The 21,984-nt window shown below is 48.9% G+C and overlaps 1 protein-coding gene across 1 annotated transcript in view; it reads right to left on the bottom strand.

Moving 5' to 3' along the window:
• TRIO (trio Rho guanine nucleotide exchange factor) overlaps positions 1 to 21,984 on the bottom strand; it is a 5,246,815-nt gene that overhangs the window by 1,942,885 nt on the left and 3,281,946 nt on the right. Inside the window, exon 37 of the mRNA XM_086965300.1 lies at positions 16,040 to 16,132. Coding sequence (XP_086821426.1) covers positions 16,040 to 16,132 — 93 coding nt within the window. The remainder of the gene's footprint in view (positions 1 to 16,039; positions 16,133 to 21,984) is intronic.

Here is a 21,984-nt window from a genome sequence, read left to right as displayed (position 1 = left end):
AGTTACTTCGGTAATGATATATCTGTAAGAAACATTAGGTAGATTCCTTACCTAGAATAACCCCCAGGCGTCAGACTGGATCCTGAAAGTTTTTGTCAGCAGTACCACTGCGCGTCGGTAGGCGCTGTCTGCGGCTCCGCATCCGTCGTTGGCGTCGGGATCGCCAGGATGATGTTTTCGGAGTACTTAGATGCCGCCCTCGTGTGCTGACAGCAGTTCTGAACATAGCTTTCCGTTCCAGGAACGCAGAGCCATGTAAGAAACCGACACTGGTGCCATGAAACTAGGGCCCTGAAAGGGATGACCTTCACCCTTGATATCAGTTCACAGAATGGGGAGGATGGGTGGGGCGGTAAGGAATCAAACTAACTAATGTTTCTTACAGATATATCGTTAACGAAGGTAAGTAACTTGTGCATCTGAAAGAAACAGGTTAGTTAGATTCCTTACCTTAGAATACATACCTCAGCAATACCAACTCCGGTGGTGGGTCTGCGAAGCAAGATCACACCAGGAAGTCCTGGAGAACCGAACGGCCAAAGAAACCATCCCTCCGGACTTGGCTGTCGAGGAAGTAGTGCTTGGCAAATGTGTGCAGCGAGGCCCACAAAGCTGCCTGATAAATGTTCTGCAAAGGGCAGTAGAAGCCGCTGTGGCTCGAGTGGAATGGGCGCGCAGCCCCTCACGAGGATACTTTTTAGCCAAGGAATAACAGACCTTGATGCACAAAAAGACCCACCGAGAGATGGTCCGTTTGTGCACTGTCCGTCCCTTCTTAGCGCCCACACAGCCAACAAAATGTTGGTCGTCCACCCGGAACGGTCGTGGGCGGTTCAGGTAAAAAGAATGCGCACGTTTTGGGTCCTGACAGTGGAGCCTCTCTTCCTCTTTCGAAAAGATGCGGAGGCGGAAAGAAGGTGGGCAAGGTAATGGTCTGGCAGATGAGAAAGGCAGTAACCACCTTGGGTAGAAAAGAAGGACGTGTCCTCAGAACAACTTTGTCCGATGGACAGAGAGAAAAGGAGGTTTTGAGGAAAGACCCTGGAGCTCACTCACTCTTCTGGCAGAGGTGATGGCAACCAGGAAAGCAGTTTTGAGAGTCAGAAGACGAAGAGGACAGTTGTGGAGTGGTTCAAACTGAGCACACATCAGATAGGTTAATACCTGATGCAAGTCCCACTGAGGCATTACGACAGGAACAGGAGGAAACATGTGAGTAATGCCTTTCAAGAAACTATTTACAACAGGGGACTTAAAGAGAGAAGGCTGATCAGGAAGCCTCAAGAAGGCTGAAACAGCTGAAAGATATCCCTTGATGGTGCCCAGAGCAGAGCCCTGCTGGGCCAGGGAAAGAAGTAAGAGGAGAACCTCAGAAAGAGGGGCGGAAAGGGAATCCACAGGCTTTGCTGTGCACCATGCCACAAATTTGTTCCACCAGCAGACGTATACCGTTTTGGTGGAGGGACGCCTGGCTGCCAGAATGACATCACAGACTTCAGGAGGCAAGTCAAATGGCATTAACTGTCGCCGCTCAATCTCCACGCATGGAGGTGGAGGCTGGACACGTTCGGGTGGAGGACCGTCCCCTGCTGCTCCGACAAAAGGTCCTCCTGAAGAGGCCGTCAAATCGGGGGATCGATTGATAGACTGAGTGACTCAGGATACCAGTATCTTTGTGCCCAATCCGGAGCCACAGGATAACTTGGGCACAGTCGTGCCTGATCTTCTTCAGCACTCTGGGCAGAAGTGGTTGTAACAAGGGGACTGGGAAAGCAGAGGGGATTGCACCGGAAATCGAATGGTGGGTCGCTGACTCGAGTACCCTTCCCTCTTTACACCCCAACCAGAATGAGTGGAGGACGGACGCTGAAGAACTGTGGAAGACACACCACGATGAAATTGAGGACGGACCCTTTAACTACACCGACCTAGAGGAGGAGAACACACCCCCGGATGACGTAGGACTCCATGGATTGGGGAAAAGAGAGGAAGTGAGGACCCCGGCGTGTGACATCACCGAAGAGAGTTGGGTCTACCGAGGAGAGCGTGTGGATCGGGAAGGAGAAGAAGCGTACCAAGGAAAAGAGGCGAGGTCCGGAAGAATCAAAGTGCCAGACGAGGAAGTCACAGTGCCTGGAGGCCACCGTCACCGCGAATCGTGTGGCTCAGGCAGGTACGTTGGCGTGTGTCGGGCTGGATGGGAAAGCGGGGAGTGAACGAGGAAAAGTAGCCACTGCTCGTGGGCCACCTTTTGTACATATTTGACCCTGTTGCTCCCGCTCCCCACAATACACGTACCCTCACACCCCTTTTTCCCCACGTGTGAAACCTTCACTGAATGTATATAGTAGTTGTATATACATACGTGCACCGGTGATCCCTCCACTCCCCGGGTTCCCTTTGTGGGTACAACAATAAGAAAGCAGCATCGCCTGACAATCGTGTTTTCTTTTTCGCATGTCCTACACTGGAGATTCCACGAAAGAGCCAGCAAAAGGAAGGACCCCCTCAACTCACCCGGACTCTGGAAGACCACCATCTACAAAATCTACAACGGATCCTTCCATATTGGCCCGGGAAAGACTCACATTGAGAAAAAAGAAAACCTTAATAAAAATAAAACTTTACATCCCAAGGTCTGGTCTCCGTGCCCATCCTTCAACCCTGCCACAGTGGTATAGGGGGAAAGGCGTATAACAGACCGCAACTTCACTTGCGGCGAAAAGTGTCTCAGAGCGAGTGCCACCTTGGAAACTTCAACGCGCAGAACTGATGACATTGCGCACTCTCTTCAGTGGCGAATAGATCTAACCAAAGCTCTCCCCACTGCTTAAAAAGACCTTGCACCACGTCCGAGTTCAGACACCACTCGTGATCCATCATGCACCAATGGCTGAGTTCGTCCGCCCTGGCATTCAGAGAACCTGCCAGGTGTTGAACCACCAGTGTGATGCCCTGATGTTCCAGCCACGTCCAGAGGCGCAGAGCCTCCTGACAAAGAGTCCAGGACCCCACCCTGTTTGTTGCAATACCACATGGCGGTGGTGTTGTCTGTGAACAACTGCACTACCCTTCCCTGGACAGATGGAAGGACTGCCTTCAGTGCAATTCGGATCGCCCGCAGCTCCAGAAGGTTGATAGGGAGCCGGGACTCCGCCAGAGGCCTCTGTTCTCCGGCTCTCCCATGTGGCCCCCATCCCAGGAGGGACGCATCCGTCACCACTGTGTGCTCCAGTTGGGGTAGAGAGAGGGATCTGCCCCTGACCCAATCGCGGTCCGTGAGCCACCACTGCAACTGTCTTGCAGTGCCCTCCGAGATCAGGATGTGGTCGGACAGGGAGCCCTGATGTTGTGCCCACTGGAACTTCAGGTCCCATTGCAGAGCCCACATCCGCCACCTGGTGTGATGTACCAGCATGATGCAGGAGGCCATCAGACCCAGCAGCCCTAGAGTCAACCAAACAGAAACCCGGGATAAAGGCTGAAACATCAGAATCAGAGCCTGAATATCCCGAACCCACTATTCGGGAGGATAACCCGAAACTGTGCCGAGTCCAGAACCGCTCCGATGAAGAGGAGCGTTTGGGAGGGACTCAGGTGTGACTTCGGCACGTTGATGGAGAACCCCAGCGAATGCAGGAGGTCGCCGTAGTCTGGAGGTGGGAGACGACTGCTCGGGGCGAGCCCGCCTTTAACAACCAGTCGTCGAGATAGGGGAAGACTGGAACCCCTGCGCAGATGAGCTGCGACCAACACCATCACTTTTGTGAACACCCGAGGGGCACTGGTGAGGCTGAAGGGGAGCACGGTAAACTGAAAGTGCTCGTGGCCCACCGTGAACCGCAGGTAACGCCGGTGGGCCGGCTGGATGGCAATGTGGAAATAAGTGTCCTGCAGGTCCAACGCGACCATCCAGTCTAGGGTCCAGGGCAGCCAAAACCTGAGCTAACGTCAGCATCTTGAACTTCTCATTCCGGAGGAAGCCGTTGACGCTCCTGAGGTCCAAGATAGGGAGTAGGCCCCCTTTGCACTTCTTGGGAACCAGTAAGTAGTGAGAGTAACAACCCCGTCCCTCCCGTAAAAGTTGCAAGTGACCCCCCGACATGCGGTGGTACTGCGGTGGCATGGCTGGAGGGGTCGCCGCGAAGGGGAGGGAGTAGCCCCTTCGGACGATTTGCAGCACCCACCTGTCCGAAGTAATGGTACGCCAGTGGAGCAGGTGATGGCGAACTCTGCCTCCCACTGGCATGGAATGGGCCTGAAAGCTCAGACTAGGAAGGCTTTGAGGCAGATAATGCAGGAGTGGATGTGAACTGACCGGCTCTCTGTCCCACTGCTCCGCCACAGCGGAATGCAGGTCCGAGACCGTGTTGAGGCTAGTTCTGCGGCCTGTGGCTGGACGAACGTGCGGGGCCCCCCTTCCGTGGCCATGAAATGAGCGAAAGGCAGAAGGATGCTGGCGCTGGGTCGACAGGCCCAAAGACTTGGCCGTAGCCCTGGAGTCCTTGAAGCGCTCCAGCGTGCTATCTGCCTTGTCGCCAAAGAGGCGATGGCCATCAAATGGCATGTCCATGAGAGTGCTCTGGACATCCCCATACAAGTTCGTCGACCTCAGCCAGGCGTGATGACGAATCGTCACCATCGCTGCAATCGCTCTACCTAGCGAGTTTGTGGTGTTAAGTCCACATCGGATGGAATACCGTGCTCAGCAAGAGCTTGGGCGAGCCGTGCCCTGGCCTCCTCCGGACACTGGAGCAGCAAGTCCGCCACCGTATCTCATAGAGAGTGGGTGTAACGGTCCAAAAAGCATGCAGTATTAATGCTTCGTAACTCCAAACTGAGGGAAGAAAACAGTTTCTTGCCAAACTATTCCATCCTTTTGGATTCCTGGTCCGGTGGTGCGGTCGGGAAGGCAGTCTGGGACATAGAGGCCTGGATAACCAGACCTTCAGAGGTGGGATGTATGGTCAGAAAGCAAGGGTCGCCCGGAGCTGGGCGATGGCGCCGGGCACCTTTCAGATCCAGAGGGACTGTGGTGGGTGTAGGAGAGTAGGGTCTGCTTCCTATGGTCACCCCCACTTTTTGCTTTTGCTTTACTGGTTTTCGACTTAGATGTGGCTGTGGGTCTGCTAATCAGACCCATAGCCCATATGCACTCTCTCTAAATTCACATCATGTACTCTAAGTACAACCGCAATTGGGAATGGGTTCACCTTGTCAGGCCTTGTAGAAGTGTACCTTAGGTACTCAGGGCATAGGTGTAACCAAGGCCTACCAGGGGCTGCAGCATGTATTATGCCACCCCTGGCTGGCCACTCAAACTGACACAACTGGCTGATCACTCAGCTGAGGCAAGGTCGTGTAATCACCTCTTGCTTAGGTATAGTATTCCTATATCTACCCTTAAATATAGACACACAGTAACCTATAAGTCACTCCTATGGCAGGCCTTAACAATCCTGGAGGCAGAGTGCTTGGTTATGTGTGAGATGGTGCTCTAGCATGAGCTGAGCCTGTCTGCAGCTTTCGGAACCATGTCCTTATAGCTGCTATGATATCGCCATACCATATATATATATATATTTTTTTTTTGGAAGACCTTTATTGTATGGTTACTCACATTACACCGCTTTTGGCCTACAACCCCCTGGCTGGCCGCCATCTTATTTTAGTACATTGTATTCAACATATTACACAGCCCTTTAGCCGTCATCCCGGGGGCGCGGCGGCATTTCACTGTCACCCTTATGGGTTTGTCATTATCACAATGCGAATCATAGAGGTCTAATTTTATATTTTATAACGTTCAACAACAAAAACCAACTAGAAGTTACCACATTTGGTCCATAGTTCCTCTAGCAATGGGTGTAACTTTCTTTTTTCCAGTCTTAAATATCGCTTGTTTGTGACAGGGACGTAAGTTCAGTGTCTCGCAGGTCGCTGTTGTCCCCTCCTTCATGGTTGGTTACAAACCGGCTACCCCCCGTGTCACGACCTCATCTCCCAATTCTCCCCCCTCCTCACTTCTAGCGACATGCTCAAGTTGGGTCCCAATTTCCCCCTTGCTCTACAGTCTAACTATCCTTCTTCATCTTCCTCGTCTGATGTCAGTGTATCTTCCTCTTCTAGTGGGTCACATATGTCCCCCCCTGAATGTGTTCCATGGGAGCCATATCCTGTTCCACTTACGTGGGCATGCCCTTACGGTATAGACTGTTCTTTCTATTATCATGACCCTGTCCATGTTTGCGCACCACTGTGTTAGTGACGGGGTGGTCGCTGCCCCCCATTTCTGTGCTACGTCCCGTTTGGCAACTATCATACCTAATACCATATACTTTTAAGTGCATTATAATCCTCGCGGTTGAATGCTAACTTTGGTTTGGCTTTACCTAAACATGTCATGTAAGGTGTCATACGCTTTGGAATACTACCCCCTCGCCAATTCTGGCGATGGGGGTAGCATTCCACCCTTCTAGAGGGAGAAGACATGTTGTTGCTGACTATCCCGGTTAAAGTTAACCAGAGCCCCAGCGACACAAAATGGATGCTGCTGCCACAGACACAAGTCTGACCTCCTGCTGCTGGGAGTCCTTCCAGTGAGGGAGGCCTGGACAATAGGTTTCCTGCCTGGAGAGGTGCGAGCACCAACCTAGACAGGATTTTGTGTATTGGGACAGGGAGGGCTGAACAGAATGAGACATGCCTGGGGCACACTAGGTGCTCCATGCATACCCCAGTTCAAACCGGTTGCTGGGGCACTCCAGCCCCAGCTTTGGCGCGAAACTGCACAAAGGAAAGGGGGTGTAACCACCCCCTTCCTGGTCCCACCCATAGGAGGGACCTAGTGAGTAAACCAGCCCCCTTTAGTAGTATAAAGATAGGAGCAGACCCAGGAGACTTTAGATTTGATCCTGAACTGAAACTTGAAACGAAACTCTGGACCCTTCGACATTCAACCGACTTGAAGACTGAAGAATCTCCCTTGTGGCCAAGGAGTGACCACCCTGGGAAACCAGGCATCATCCAGCAAACTCGACGGCTTGCTTTGTTCCTGTTCCAGTCGGAACTCGAGCGCAGAGCTGGACAAGACCTCGACTCCAGGACTCCTCTGACCCCACTGCACCACTCCAGCACAGCTGAGCCCCGTGGAGGGCGTCGGAATCCGTGGAACCAGGCAACTTGGAAAGTCTTCAACTTGCTAACAGCGCAGCTCCTGAGGCAGCCTCGAAGCTGTGCACTGGGGTCTGAGACACCCCGACACCGAGCTCCACCTGCACCGAAGACCAGCCCTCCACACTCCACGAGATCTGCGTGGGGCCCTTCGGCTTGTGTTCTGTTCGACTCGTTGTCCCGGTTGCTGGCCAGTTGGCTAGTAGCCCTGTGACGATGATCCTTTTGAAAATCCATTGCTGGTCTGGTTGCTCCAGACTGGCCCTTGCTTCCCTGACGAGGTGAAGTACCTCAGACCCTCCTGGTCTGCACCAGAAGCCTTTTGTGTATCCTGCGTGGTTTGCCTTTGCTTAGGCTTGTTGGCTCAGATCTTGAAGTCAACCCCTCCATCTGCGAGAACCTTCGTGGGACAGCTCCTCTCCAGCACCTGGTCGTCCTCGACGCCTCCTGGTCCGGGTGGCTGCAACAACAAGCTTCACATCCGCACCTGATTGCTCCTCGACGACGTCTGGTTCCTCCCTGGTTCCACCCGGTCACTGGCTAGTGACCTAGACTCTGTAACCTCTGCTTTCAGGTCCTCTTCATCCAAGATCCACCCTTAGATCCACCCGGACATCTTCCTCCTGGTCGCCTGCAGCATCTTCTTCCAAGGTTCCATAGGAATCAACGCGAAAACCCGACACACTTTGACACCTATGCACCCGCAGCCTGTGGGTGAGGTAGCGCGAGTACTTCGGTGCTCCTGCAGGGATTGACTATCCTAGTGTCTAGTTTTGTTAGTTGTATCTTCCTAGTTAGACCGGAAGTGTCCTAAATCTTCGTTACTTACCTTTTAAAGTTCCCATTGACTTTCTATTGACTCTCGCGTGAGTGTACTGACACTGCACGCGCCGCCTGTGGGCTTCCTACTCCTAACCTAAGGGTCGGATAGCCCTAGGCCTTCTCCTTTCCCAAGTCGTGGTTCTTATACCGCTTACTTAGTATATGGTTTTACGCGCCCCTAGGGCCTAACTGTAAATTGTGCTATTTAAAGTATTTCTAAGTGTAACTTGTTATGTGCTTTTGCCTCTGATCTCATAAAGAGTTCAGAGGAGTGTGTTAGTAAATAAATACATATATATTTTATATATATCCTGTGTGGTGTCCTTTCATTTGGTGTTCAAGGGGTTACATATGGTAAAACAGCTGGCTTTACACGCCCTCAAGAGTCTTTTACACGCCCTCAAGAGTCTTTTAGCCTAAGACTGTTCTGTCCACGCTACCACTATAGCTGGTCTATAAGGTTGACTTACAACCATCACCATAAGGGTTGTTTGGACTGGTGCAAGGTGTTCACTAGAATAGTGAACATCATATACCAGGCCAACTTCTCACAGTGGGCTTGGACCAAGTGCCCATCAGAATGTCAGTGAGGGCCTCATTAAACGGCAGCAGAGGCTCCGAAGAGCTTACTGGCGGTTGAAGCACCCCGGTGAGGAGGTTAGTCCTCACGGCGGCTGCAGGGAGCTCAAGGCCCAAGGCCAAAGCTGCCCTGCGCAGCACCACAGTATAAATTGCTCCCTCCTCCGTAGCCACGGAAGGAGGAGAGATAAAACCAGTGTCAGGCGAAGTGTCTAGACCACTGGCCTCCCCTAGCTCATCTGCCCAGTCCTGACTTAACTGGCACTGCTGTGCCAGAGGGTCCTCAGACCCCTCCCAGTCCTTCCCTTCATCCGTGTCCTAATAATAAGGTATAAATGACGGAGCCGGGTCATAAGCGAAGGGCTCGCCTATCGACGCCGAGTGGCGCCGCTCTGACGCCGGACCAGAACCAGGGCTGAAGCCAGGGACGGCGTTGTCTGAGGACAGTGCCGGAAGCGGCACCGTGGGGGTCGGCGCCAGCGGAGGAGTCTTAAGGTCAACTGGCGTCGACCGGGATCCAGGCCTGGATCCTACGGGGGCCTGCAGCGTAGGACCCGAAGTCGACGACGGCGGCAAAGCCGCCGGCTCGCTGGGACCCCCAGTCGGACCCGTGGGCCCGAAGACGCGCCGGCAGGCCTTGACGGCGGGAAGAGAGTCCTCATGGCCACGAGGAAGTCTATAATCTCTCCCAGAGTCGCATTGAGTCCAGGGACCGGAGAGTGTGGGCCGGATGCGACTCCAGCAGCACCGGCGGAGCTGCGCAGGTGGTGCCACCCGACCCTCGGCCGAGTCGCGTGACCGGCGAGGGGAGTCAAAAGAATGATGTCATCTATTCGACTTCTTTTTGCCATGTCTCGACTTACCTGAGTGCGAGGACTTGGATCCCGACGAACGGTGGGGACCTCGAGCGGCGCGTTGCCAACTGCCAGATCTCGAGGAGCTTGAGGGACCACTCCCGCCTAGCTTTCGACATCAAGGCCCGGCAGTCGGGGCACGACTTTTCATCGTGGTCGGCCCCCAGACAGTAGAGACACCGGAGGTGGGGGTTGGTAACCAACATCAGTCGGTGACAGGCGTCACACGGCTTTGAAACCGGGTATGCCTACTGGCACCAGGAGTCAAAGTTGACTCGAAAAAGATAGACAAAATTGTCCAATAAGTTAGTCGAAAAATGACTAAGGGTACGCGCTTCCCGGATCTGCAGTTGCTGGCGCGGAAAAAAGAACTGACATCAGCGCGTGAGGGCGGCATCCAAGTACTCCGACGACGTCATCCCGGCGATCACGACGCCGAACGCGGAGCTGCAGACGACACCTACCGATGTGCAGGGGTACTGCTGACTAAAACTTTCCGGATCCAGTCTGATGCCTGGGGTTATTCTAAGGTAAGGAATCTAACTAACCTGTTTCTTTCAGATAGGGGACTTATAAGGGCACACCAATTAGCAAATTGTGGAGGTACCAAAGTACTTACCATGTCAATTTAGGGAAGAGAGCGCAGATGCTGGTGTCGTGATTGGTAGGATCCCAGCAAACTAAGTAAAAAAACACACTGACACCAGGCAAAAAGTGGGGTTGACCATGAAAGCAGATCCTACTTTCTTACCGATATATTGTGTTTCTTGTTTTATTTGTTATTTAATTGTTTTGATGTTGTTTAAATGCTTTACACTTGTTCCTGCGTGTAAGCTTTGCTGCTCAGAGCCATGGTTACCAAGAGTTGAGCTAGGGGGTTTAAGAAACAAAACCTACTAGTCCTAAAGAGATTGGTAAGTGTATTATATGGTTAATGTCACCATTCCCATGTGTACAATCACCAACCTCAATATGGCACCCATACTCCTCCAATTGCTAGTCCCTCCTTTGTTATTATCCTTCTAGAGCTGAAGCCCTGAGCCCCTCCTTTAATTATTCCCCCACTATCACCTGACTATAACGCTCCAATCCTCGCGTTCACACCACTTTACGACCCTGGTCACATAACACGCCTTCCAGGAATCAACCAGGAAGTAACCCTGCCACTGAGCACCCAAATCTATTGTAACGGTAAGCGCCAGTCCAGTGTTCCCTGCTACAGCCCTTCTCCATGTAGGTGTTGTATTAATTCCTTCCCCCTCCCACAGGCTATTGTGCCGACTGGAGTACACCACAAGGTATTGCCCGTCGTACGTGCCTTGGATACGAACGGTAATGCTGAGGTTGCCTATTCAAGTACGCTACATGGAATCACCCTTCGTACTTGCCCAGGAATTAACTCTATCGGTGAGTCCCCTTCCCTTCACGCTCTGCAGCTTCCCACCGTCTTAGACTGTTAATTCATATCGCTTAACCCTTTCAGCAGCAGCCATCACAGCAGCCCCCCGGTCCACCGCGCAGTTATCTCGAACCGAGTTCTGCGGTAAGACTCATACCTCGCCCGTTTTTTCCCGGCAGCATTCACAAGCCCCTACTACTCTCCTCTCACTCACAAGTCAGAAATTTCACACTCACGAGTGCACATACTTAAGGATTGTTCCCCCCCTTTTTTATGCTGTGTTTCGATACCGAGCATCATTAGTAATCACTATAATCATTCCAAATGTTTCTCTTGTTATGATCGCTGTGGATACATGCCTATTAGCATTGTCAACTTCTTAATGCATTTGTTTAATATTGAACAGATATATTGAAAAATGGTTATAAGAGGCCTTTAAATGATTTTTGAGTCCTTAAGCTGCAGCATTCAAATTGCTTCATCGACTGCACATTGAATATCATCATGTATATCTCTTCACTGTAATTCATCTGCCACATTGTAATTATTCCTTGCTAGTTGCGCCGGATATGACTGCAATTTATGATTGATTCTACACGATCACTTTATGCGGCATTGTTTCACTTCTAATATACATGCGTGTAGAACCCGTATGAACGGATATGCTACTGCTTGTGTACCAATCGCTCGCACCTATTCGCCATATTAGTTTGCACTGCCTGTATACATTGACACAATATACCTATGAATAATCCTCACCACCTAAATTAGGCACATCGTCTTTGTTGACTCCACGCTCTCCACCTTCTTCCCACATCCTCTTGTTCGCAATCTGTGATATGAAGACTTTCTACGCACCCCTGGAACTCCCCTGTCATGCCTCACACTGGCATAGTCTGTCTGCTCTTGAAACTGGATGCATGCCCATCAGTATCACTCCAATTTAGCTGCGGGCTACAGTTATTATGTTTCCACGCTATTCTCACCGGAATTCTTCCAATTCCTAACCTTTCGCTTTTATATCCTTCCCTCCCCTTTTTTCCCCCAGGCAAAGAGGCTCTAATTCACAGGCATGGAGTTAATGTCCTGATGATGATCCGCTCATTCCTGTAACGGATCGAAACGCCCTCGACACCTTAATACACCTTATACACAGAGAAACTTTTGTTCATTTTTGATGAAAAGGTGTTTGTAATGATTTGTTTTTGTAACACTGGATATTCCTTGTGAAACAAACCAAGCTTTGCCTTAGCCCCCTGATGTTTGTTTTTCCCCATGTTTTGTAATCTATCTGTTGAGTGGGATACAGGACTGTGTCCCAGTTTATGTATTTTTGTGTATTACTAATTTAAATCTACAAGTAAATATTAGACCTCTGTCTGGCTGGACATGTCCATGAAATATAGCTACGATTGAGTCTATATTAATTCTTTGGGTTTCCATTTCAATGTCTGGGGACCACTGTTGCTGAAAATAATTGACTCCCAAGTTCCCTAGCCGACTTCTTTGGGTTCCCTTGTTGTACAACATTTATTATATGGTTAAGTTGCACAGCCACATCATAAAATACACTCCATTTCCTCACACTGGGGTGACAAATAGATCGACCACTTGCTGAAGAGCCTTGAAGTACTTGGAGACTCATCCCCTACTCATGTACCTGTTGATGCATGCTGCTTTGCAGGTCTGCAGTATTAATAGCCATTTTCGACAGATGTTCAGCTTTTAGCAAATTAGTTGACAGTTGGTTCAGTGCCATATGGATTGTGCCAATATAGGCAAGTAAGTGCTTTTCTGTTTCTGAATGCAGTACATTGCAGTCATGTCTGTTTTCACCAAACTATTTTGCTGCAAAGTATTTCACTGCCAAATAGGTTGTTGTCAATTGCAGTAAATTGCTATGCATTTTCTATTGCTATTTTGTCCAGTGTCAGGTTGGTAAAATGCACCCACTATCCTACAAGTGAGCCATTTGTGGTGATGGTTACCTGTGGCTGAGGATCTAAAAAGAATCTGGCCAAAACAGCTTCTTAGATTCCACCATTTTGTGTTGTGATGAACTCTGGGTTTTACCAACACTAGATCATCACATTGACATGCCGCTTAAGACCACTGCTTGGATAGGATTCATGTGCAAACGAGTACACACAACTATTGAGTTACACAAAGCCATAATCACCAAGAATTTCATTTTGTTGTTGTTTTTAATGTGTTATGATTTGAAAGTTTCTGAAAAGCCAACACTCCCTCATGGTTTGGATAGGCTTTGCTGGTAACTCAAATCAATACCACTCCCAAGAAGGGATGGATTTGTTGGGGACACAGAAGGTTTCTTTGACACGGACTGTGAAGCGTAAGTTGTGCACTAGTGACAGTGCTGTTTAAGTGCATACTAAACATTTCTGGTATCTGCTGCTCTTTATCAGCCATTTGGCCATATACATAAAGAAATGAATAGTGCTGCAGTAAAGATGTGCTGCAACCACTGCTTGACATTTGGTCAAGACCATTGGGACTGTTGTGACTTTGAAATGCAGAGCACTGAACTGGTAGTGTGGTCTACTTACCACAAAACCTGAAGTAGTGGTGATGCTCCAAATGGATGAGGAAGTAAGGGCCCTTGAGATCAAGGGCTGCCATGCGACAATCTGTGCAGAGCCACAGGAAGACATCATGTTGAAGTACTCTGACAGTACGTGGTGGTTTAGTGGCCTGGGGTTCAGGATACGCTGCGTCCTCCTTTGCGTTGAGGCCATATAGGCATTATACTGTTTAACTATTCTGATGCAGAGGAACAGGCTCTACAACACACTGATAAGTGCTCACACTGCATTTTGGCAGTAATTTATGTCCCTGAATGATAATGTGCCATCAAGGTGGGATTTTTGGAGGTGTGGTGTTAAAGTCCAAGCAGTAGTCTTGGTGTCTTGTTATAAAATGGACAAACCCCACTTGTCAGGGTTATTTCCTCGCAGCTTTTAAAGGAATAACGTGAATCTTCCCCCAAGAGATGCTGTTTGAAGGGGTGCTGGGGGGGAGTGGTGGATAAGTCACTTCTTGCAAGTAGGGGCACTCTTTCAGCGGCTACCACTACAGTTGCCTCAGAAACCTCGCTTGGTAATGGTTTTCTGGCCCAGTTCCTTCTACAATGGCTGCTGCTGATGGCAGCGAGGACACTGCAGTGTGGTTGCAGCTCAGACACTGCCTCTCAATTGCTGGCACCAAAGCTAGATTTACTTTTGTGTTTAGAAAGCATCCATGGCCATTGCAAAATTTGAATCTGTCTTGCTCTTTTCCATCATTCTGTCAACATGGGGTAAAAACAGGTGTTCACCATCAAAGAGGACATTAATGACGTGATTTTGGACCTCAGGAAGGAAACCATACACCCGCAGCCTGGCTTGTCTGTCCGAGTATGATACTCATATTGTTATTCTCTGGAAGAAGTATCTGCAGCCTTCAAATTGCAATGAAAGCAGCTTTTGGGATCGCTTTAGTCTTATAGACTAGCTTCCTACCTCTTTTGTGATAGTACTCATGGAGGTGCTTAAACATTTGTTCCACATCTTTCTAATGGTATTTTTCATAAGTGGAGAGAAAACTAACAGATATGGCTATTTAACCCTTAGACCCTCTGCCACTTGCTTCACAGCTGAATCCATTTTACTGCATTCCTTATCAATCAATCAAGTGTCTTGTAAAGTGCAACTACTCACCTGTAAGGGTCTCAAGGCGCTGGGAGGAGGGGCATCTCTTGTTCTTTGTACAGATTACCTCTTTCATGCAGTGTATGCTAACAAAGTGTCTGGTGGGACATGACCTTTGGCATAAAGTGGGTCATCAGGTGCCATCTTATATTTCTTTTCAATGCTTGGTGTTACTTTTCTGGCTTTGGCAGTTTCTTTACATTTCTCCATCGTGCATTTGGTCATGTTTTTAAGCATGGGCAAGAACTAAATTGTCCTTTCAGTTTTTGATAAAGTCTCTACCAGAAATCGTTCTTCTCTTCTCTTACAAGGAGTTTGACCTTATAGTGCTCTGCTGCCCTACACATCTCCGCATAATATACTATTGTGTCATCTGGTGGTGAGGTTTTTATTCAGTATGGCTCAAGGTAGTCATTATCTGTAAGGTTCACATTATAATTCTGCCAATCATCTTCCCCTTCATGTGTATCGGCAGAATCACAGTATGGTTCCTGTGGGTCATATTGACTAACCTGATCTCAGTCAGTGTTTATACAATGAGATGGTGAGCGCTACAGCTGTCAGTTGATAATGGTGGAACAGAGCTAAATGGAGTTAAGGAACAGAGCTGGTATCTTTGTGGGCTCCTCTAAAGAGATTGGCTCTTCAGGAATCAGGGCAAACAACAATTTATAAACCTGGTGATTGTCTGACCATGAGTGCTTGTGGTTGCACTTGGGAAAGAACTGAAAGGACATGTTCTCCATTTTCCCCACATTCAATCTCATATGATCTGGTTCCAAAACAAAACCTTCTGCACCAGTCATATTTGAGTCTTAATCATTAAAGATTATTCTTCAGATGCAGTAAAAAATATTCAGGGACCTGGATTCAAAACAATAGTGGTTTGTAGCTCAAAGGTCTTAGATCGCCAAAAGCACAGCCAAACCTAATGGTGGGAAAAGGAATTGGAGGTGGAACTTTTGTTGTGGTGCCCTCCTAGTCTTGGAGAGGTTTCTCAACTTATCTTGAGACCCAAAACTTTGTCGTAGAAAAAAACACTTGCAACGTCCACATTCAAAACTAGATTGCAGGAGTACACAGAGCATTTGACCTCCAGCAGCATATGTACAAACAAATATTTAATAAAACCAATGTACATGTCAAAAAATAGCCATGTTCTTACAATGGTAAGAACATACTGACATTTACAAAGAGCTCAAAGTCAACACATTTGTAAGGGAACACAGCCAAGAGATTATTTGGATGGTTAGATGAGATGATCATTTGATTTTGTAAGCCTTTTATGGTAGTTAAAAGTTAACCAATTTACAATATAGAATTACATTTAAACGTGCAGCAAGGTAAGGTTACGAAAATCATTAATAGTGTCTATCTGAAATAGAGCACCTAATAACCTCTAACTGTTCCTAAGAGCCAAAAGTAATTACATTGTTGGGGCTGCCAAGTAAAGAAGCAGTGTGTAGCACATATTAAATGATTAAGAAAGTCAAGTTGCCTCTCACCATTTTACTCTTCACAAGCTCCTCAATTGCACTAACTAGCTCTGCAGCACTGGGTGTCTCTGAACTGGTAGGTCGAACCAACAAACGAGAAGTCTGAAAAACAAAATGAAGTGATAAGTATCAGCAATTTTAAGCATCAAACGATTTGCCTGTAAATGTCACTAAAAAGATAAAGGAACCACAAATTAAATAACAAGTCACAGAAGAGAATTAATTTATATTATACGTTAGTATAACTTATTTAAATTGATTGAGAAAAATGGGGAATGTAGATTTTTTTACTGTAACATTAATAAATGACATTTTAGTTCTTTTTGCCTCCTGAAACAGCAGAGATTATGGCTGATGGCTAATGAAATGAGTGATGTTTCACTTCAATAGGACTACGGTTGTGTCCACTCCCAAAACTCTATATTAAATTAACAGCCCTGTGTGCCAGGCTGTGGCTCCCCTGGGATAACACAGATTCTGAATGCTTTATAGCTTCTGATAAGCTTTGCTAGTACTTATGAAGGTGGCTGCCCCATCATGTCCAAATTAGAGTCTGTTACAGACGCCAGTCCCCACATCACAATAAAAGACCAGCAACCTTGGGCATTACCAAGTTCTGCCAAACTAATATGGACACTAAGGAATGGAATACTTTTCAGTTAACCAAATGGACAAGTTACTTACCTCCGGTGACGCCTTATCTGGTAGAGACATGATCCAACCGCAGATTCCTTACCTTTAAAACTTGATGTGGAACTTTTTATATCAGCAGTACCCCTGAGCACTGGTAGGTGCCATCAGTCGTCTACGTGTGACGTAATCGGCGTTGTGTTCGTCGTCGTGGTGATTTCCGCGTCGTCAATATAACCGCCACTCCGGAGCGATGACGTTAGCACTTTTCACAGCTTTCCATGCCAGAAGCGCAAAGCCATGAAGTAACTGACCATGGTGTGTAAAAAAGGAACTAGGGTCCTGAAAGGGAACAGCCCTGACACTAAAAGACAATTCCGCAGTGTAGGGAGAATGAGTAGGTCGTTATGAAATCTGTGTTTAGATCATGTCTCTACCAGATGAATTAGTTACTTACCTTCGGTAATGATATATCTGTAAGAAACATCAGTTAGTGATAGATCCCTTACCTTAGAATAACCACCAGTACCCCTGCGCGTCGGTAGGCCTTGTCGTACGGCTCCGTGTACGTCGTTGCCGTTATAGTTGCTGGCGCTACTTAGATACGCCCACACGCGCTGACGTCAGGCTTTCCATGCCAGGAACGCAGAGCCATACAAGATACTGACCACTGGTGCATTGAAACTAGGGCCCTGAAAGGGATTACCTTAACACTAGTGTAGGAAGGTGGATATCTAACTATATGGTTACCCCAACTTTTTGCCTAGTGTTTAGCTGGTTTTTGACTTAGTTGGCCTGGGATCCTGCAATTCAGGGCCCCAGGCTATCTGCTCTATCTGCAAAATGAGACACTGCCTGAGGAACACAAGGTGCTCCATGCATATCCCGGTTCAAACCAGTTGCTGGGGCACTCCAGCCCCAGCTCTGGCGCGAAATTGGACAAAGAGAAAGGGGTGTAACCACCCATTTCTCAGGGTCCACCCATAGGAGGGACCTAGCAGGTAATCCGGCCTCTTAGTTTGGTATAAAGTTAGGAGCTGTGTCTAGAGACATCAGATTACCCTGGAAAGAAACTACAACACAAAACTCTTGGACTTCGACATTCTATGCTGACTAGAAGACTGAAGAAGTTCTCCCTTGTGTTCAAGGAGTGACCACTCTGTTCAAACAGGCACCACAAGTAACTTGCCAGTTTGCTTTGTTGACGCTCCCGATGGAACCCGACAACTCAGCTACTCAGGACTCGACTTACAAACTTCTTGGACTCCGACCCACATCCACAGCAAAGCTGAGACCCGTGGCGGACACCAGAGACATGGGATCAAACTCCCTGGACATCCTGCAAATTGCTAGCTGCATCGACTCCTGAGCTAACTCGCAGTTGTGCATTGGGGCACGAGAAGCCCCAGACCCGAGCAACATCTGCACCAGAGCTCAGCCCTCCACACTCCACGTGTGCCGCGTGGGGCCCGCTCCTGCATTTCAGCTCGATGCGTCTTCCCGGTTGCTAGCCCATTGGCTAGTGAGCCCCCTGAAGACGATCCTTTTAATTTTCAACGCTTGCCTGGTTGCTCAGGGCTTGCTCCAGCTTCCTTCCAAAACAGAAGCTCCTCAGACCTTGCTGGTCTGAACTGAAGTGAATCTTCACATCCTGCGTGGGTTGCGGTTACCAAGGCTTGTTGGGTCCAATCCGGATGCCGACACCGCAGTCAACTACAGCCTTCGTCGGACAGCTAGACTCCAGCTCCTGGTTGTTGTCGACGTCTCCTGGTCCTTGTGGCTAGAGAGACAAGCTTCACCTCTTCACCTGTTTGCATTGCGACATCACCTGGTTCCATCCTGGTTCTATCCTGGTCACTGGCTAGTGACCCAGACTCTGTCCCCTCTGCTTTCAGGTTCTTAAGCTCCTTGATCCACCCTTGGATCCAACCGGACACTCTTCCTTCGGCCGCCTGTAGCACTTCTTTTGCAGGTCTCCATTGAAAGCAGAGACGAAACCCGACACGAAAAGACAAATATGCACCCGGCTTCCCTGGGTGAGGTAACTCGAGTACTCCAGTGCTCCCGTGGGTATTAACTATCCAAGTGTCCTAGTTTAAAGGGGTTTCACCATAGTACACCCAGAAGTGTCCCTAATCAGTAACTTTGTGACTTCTTCGTTCTCCATTGTAAGTCAATAGTAGCCTGCGTCTGTGTTCCCACACGGCACGCGTCTCCCGTGGGTCTCCTACTTCCAAACCTTTGGTCCTGTAGTGTAGCCCCAGCGAATCCCTAGGCCCTAGGCCTATTCACCTTTCCTGAAGTGGTTCTTATACCACTTACTTAGTATATGGTTCGTGAGGCCCCTAGGGCAGAATTGTATTTGTGCAACTTATAGTATGCTTAATGAGTAACTTGTAATGTATCTCGAACTCTGACCTCATAAAGAGTGCAGAGGGGTTGTGTTAGTGATAAATACATATATATTTGATATATACCTTGTGTGGTGTCCTTTCATTTGGTATTCAAGGGATTATATATGGTAAAACAGCTGGCTTCACATGCTCTCTGAAGTTTTAGCCTAAGACTTCTTTGTCCATGCTACCACTAGGATAGCTGGTCTATAAGGTTGACTTTACAACCATCACCATAAGGGTCGTTTGTACTGGTGCAGGGTGCCCACTAGAATAGTGGACATCATATACCAGGCCAACTTCTCACAACTAGAAATCAGTTCGCAGAACGGGGAGGCTGGGTGGGGCGGTAAGGAATCTATCACTAACTAACGTTTCTTACAGATATATTGTTACCGAAGGTAATTAACTTGTTCATCTGACAAACACGTCATTGATAGATTCCTTACCTTAGAATAGATACCCCAGCAATGCGAGCCCCGGTGGTGGGTCTGCGAACAAAGTTCACACCAGAAAGTCACGGAGAACAGAACGGCCAAAGAAGCCATCTCTCCGGACTGGACTGTCAAGGCAATAATGCTTAGTAAAAGTGTGCAGTGAGGCCCAATGCAGTGGTAGCTGCTGTCACCCTGGTAGAATGGGCGCACAACCCCACAGGTGGTTCCTTTTTAGCCAGAGAATGTGAGAAGTTGGCCTGGTATATGATGTTCACTATTCTTATAGACCAGCTATCCTAGGGGTAAGCATGGACAAAAGCAGTCTTAGGCTAAACTCAAGAGGGCATGTGAAGCCAGCAGTTTTACCATATGCAATCCTTTTAATACCAAATGAAAGGACACCACACAGGTTATTTATTCAAAATATATATGTATTTATTTCTAAAACAACCCACTGAACTCTTTATGAGAACAGGAGCACAAGCGCATAACAAGTAACTTAATATAACATACAAAAGTTGCACAAATATGGATAGGCCCTGGTGGCCCGCTAAACCATATACTAAAATAGTGGTATAAGAACCACGTCACGAACAATGGTAAGGCCTAGGGCCTTGGGAATCGCTGGGGCATCACTGGACTAACAGCAGTTAGGAAGCAGGAGGCCCACTGGATGCGGGTGCAGTGTCTAAATGCACACGCGTGCACACATAGAAGTCAAGGGGTGCGTAAAAGTTAGAAAGTTAAAGAATTTGGAGTCTTCCGACTGGACTAGAAGCTAACCACTTGAAACTAGGACACTAGGAGAGTTACTCTTTACAGGAGCACCGCAGTACTTGCGTTACCTCACCCACAGGAAGCGGGTGCATAGGTGTCAAAGTGTGTCGGGTTTCGGCATGGAGTTCTATAGAGCCTTGGAGAAAAGATGCTGCAGGCGACCAGGAGAGAAGAGTCCGGTTGGATCCAAGGGTGGATCGAGGATGAAGAGTACCTGAAAGCAGAGGGGACAGAGTCTGGGTCACTAGCCAGTGACAAGGAAGGAACCAGGAAGGAACCAGGCGATGTCGGGATGCGATCAGGTGATGTCGTGAAGCTTTTCTCTGCAGCCACGTGGACCAGGAGGTGTCGATGACGACCAGGAGCTGGATACGGACTGTCCCACGAAGGCTCTCGCTGTTGGCGGTGTCGGATCTCGATTCAGAGTCAACAGGCCTTGGCAAATGCAACCCACACAGCAATCGAAGATGGCTTCTTACTCAGGCCGGCAAGGACTGAGGGGCTTCTCCTGCACAGGGAAGCAAGGGCCAGTCTGGAGCAACCAGACCAGCGGTGTAGATTTCAGATTTCGTCATCACAGAGGCCACTAGCCAATGGGCAAGTGACGGGACAGACGCGTCGAGCAGGAAAATGCAAAAGGGCCCCACGCAGCACTCAGTGAGTGTGGAGAGGTGATCTTCTGTGCAGTTGGTGCTCGGGGCTGGGGCTTCTCAATCCCCAATGCACAACTTCGAGGGTGCCTCAGAAGTTGCACGGAAAGCAATTCGCTGGCTTTCCAAGTTGGCCGGTTCCACGTCTCTCGTCGCCTCCATGGGTCTCAGCTTTGCTGTGGCTGTGGATCAGGGTGTTGGATGTCTGGAAGTCCGGGTCTTGTCAGGCTCTGTGTTCAAGCTCCGGCGGGAGCAACGACAAAGAAAACCGTTGAGCGCTTGATGGTGCCTGCTTGCACAAGGTGGTAACTCCTTGACCACAAGGGAGATTCTTCAGTCTTCTACGTCGAGTAGGATGTCGAAGGGTCCAGAGTTTCGTATCAGAGTTTCAGTCAGGATTATCTAAAGTCTTGGGACTCAGCTCCTACCTATATACCAAATCAAGGGGCTGGATTACCTGCTAGGTCCCTCCTATGGGTGGGAGCCAGGAAGGGGGTGGTTACACCCCTTTCCCTTTGTCCAGTTTCGCCCCCGAGCTGGGGCTGGAGTGCCCCAGCACCGGTTTGAACTGGACTATGCATGGGCCACCTTGTGTGCCCCAGGCACTGTCTCATTTCATTCAGCCCTCCCTGCCCCAATCCACTGTCTCCTGTCTGGGGTGGTGCTAGCACCTCCCTGTGACAGAAAAACCTATTGTCCAAGCCTCCCTCGCTGGAAGGACTCCCAGCAGCAGGAGTTCAGACTTGTGTCTGTGGCAGCAGCATCCATTTTGTGATGCTGAGGCTCTGGTTAACTTTAACCGGGTTTAATGGAAGTAACATGTCTTTTCCCTCTAGAAGGGTGGAATGCTACCCCGGAACTGGCGAGGGGTAGTATTCCAAAGTGTATGACAACTTACAAGACATGTTTTGATAAAGCCAAACCAAAGTTAGCAATAACCGCGAGGATTATAATGCACGTAAGAGTATATGATGTGGCAATATCCTAGAACAGCTATAAGGACATGGTTCCAAAAGCTGCAGACAGGCTCAGCTCATTCTAGAGCACCATCTCACATAAAACCAAGC

This window comes from Lissotriton vulgaris, chromosome 4_1 (genome assembly GCF_964263255.1).
Source record: "Lissotriton vulgaris chromosome 4_1, aLisVul1.2, whole genome shotgun sequence".
Classification (NCBI taxonomy): Eukaryota; Metazoa; Chordata; class Amphibia; order Caudata; family Salamandridae; genus Lissotriton; species Lissotriton vulgaris.
The sequence above is the reverse complement of the archived record's forward strand: the minus strand, read 5'-3'. Positions and strand labels throughout refer to the sequence as shown.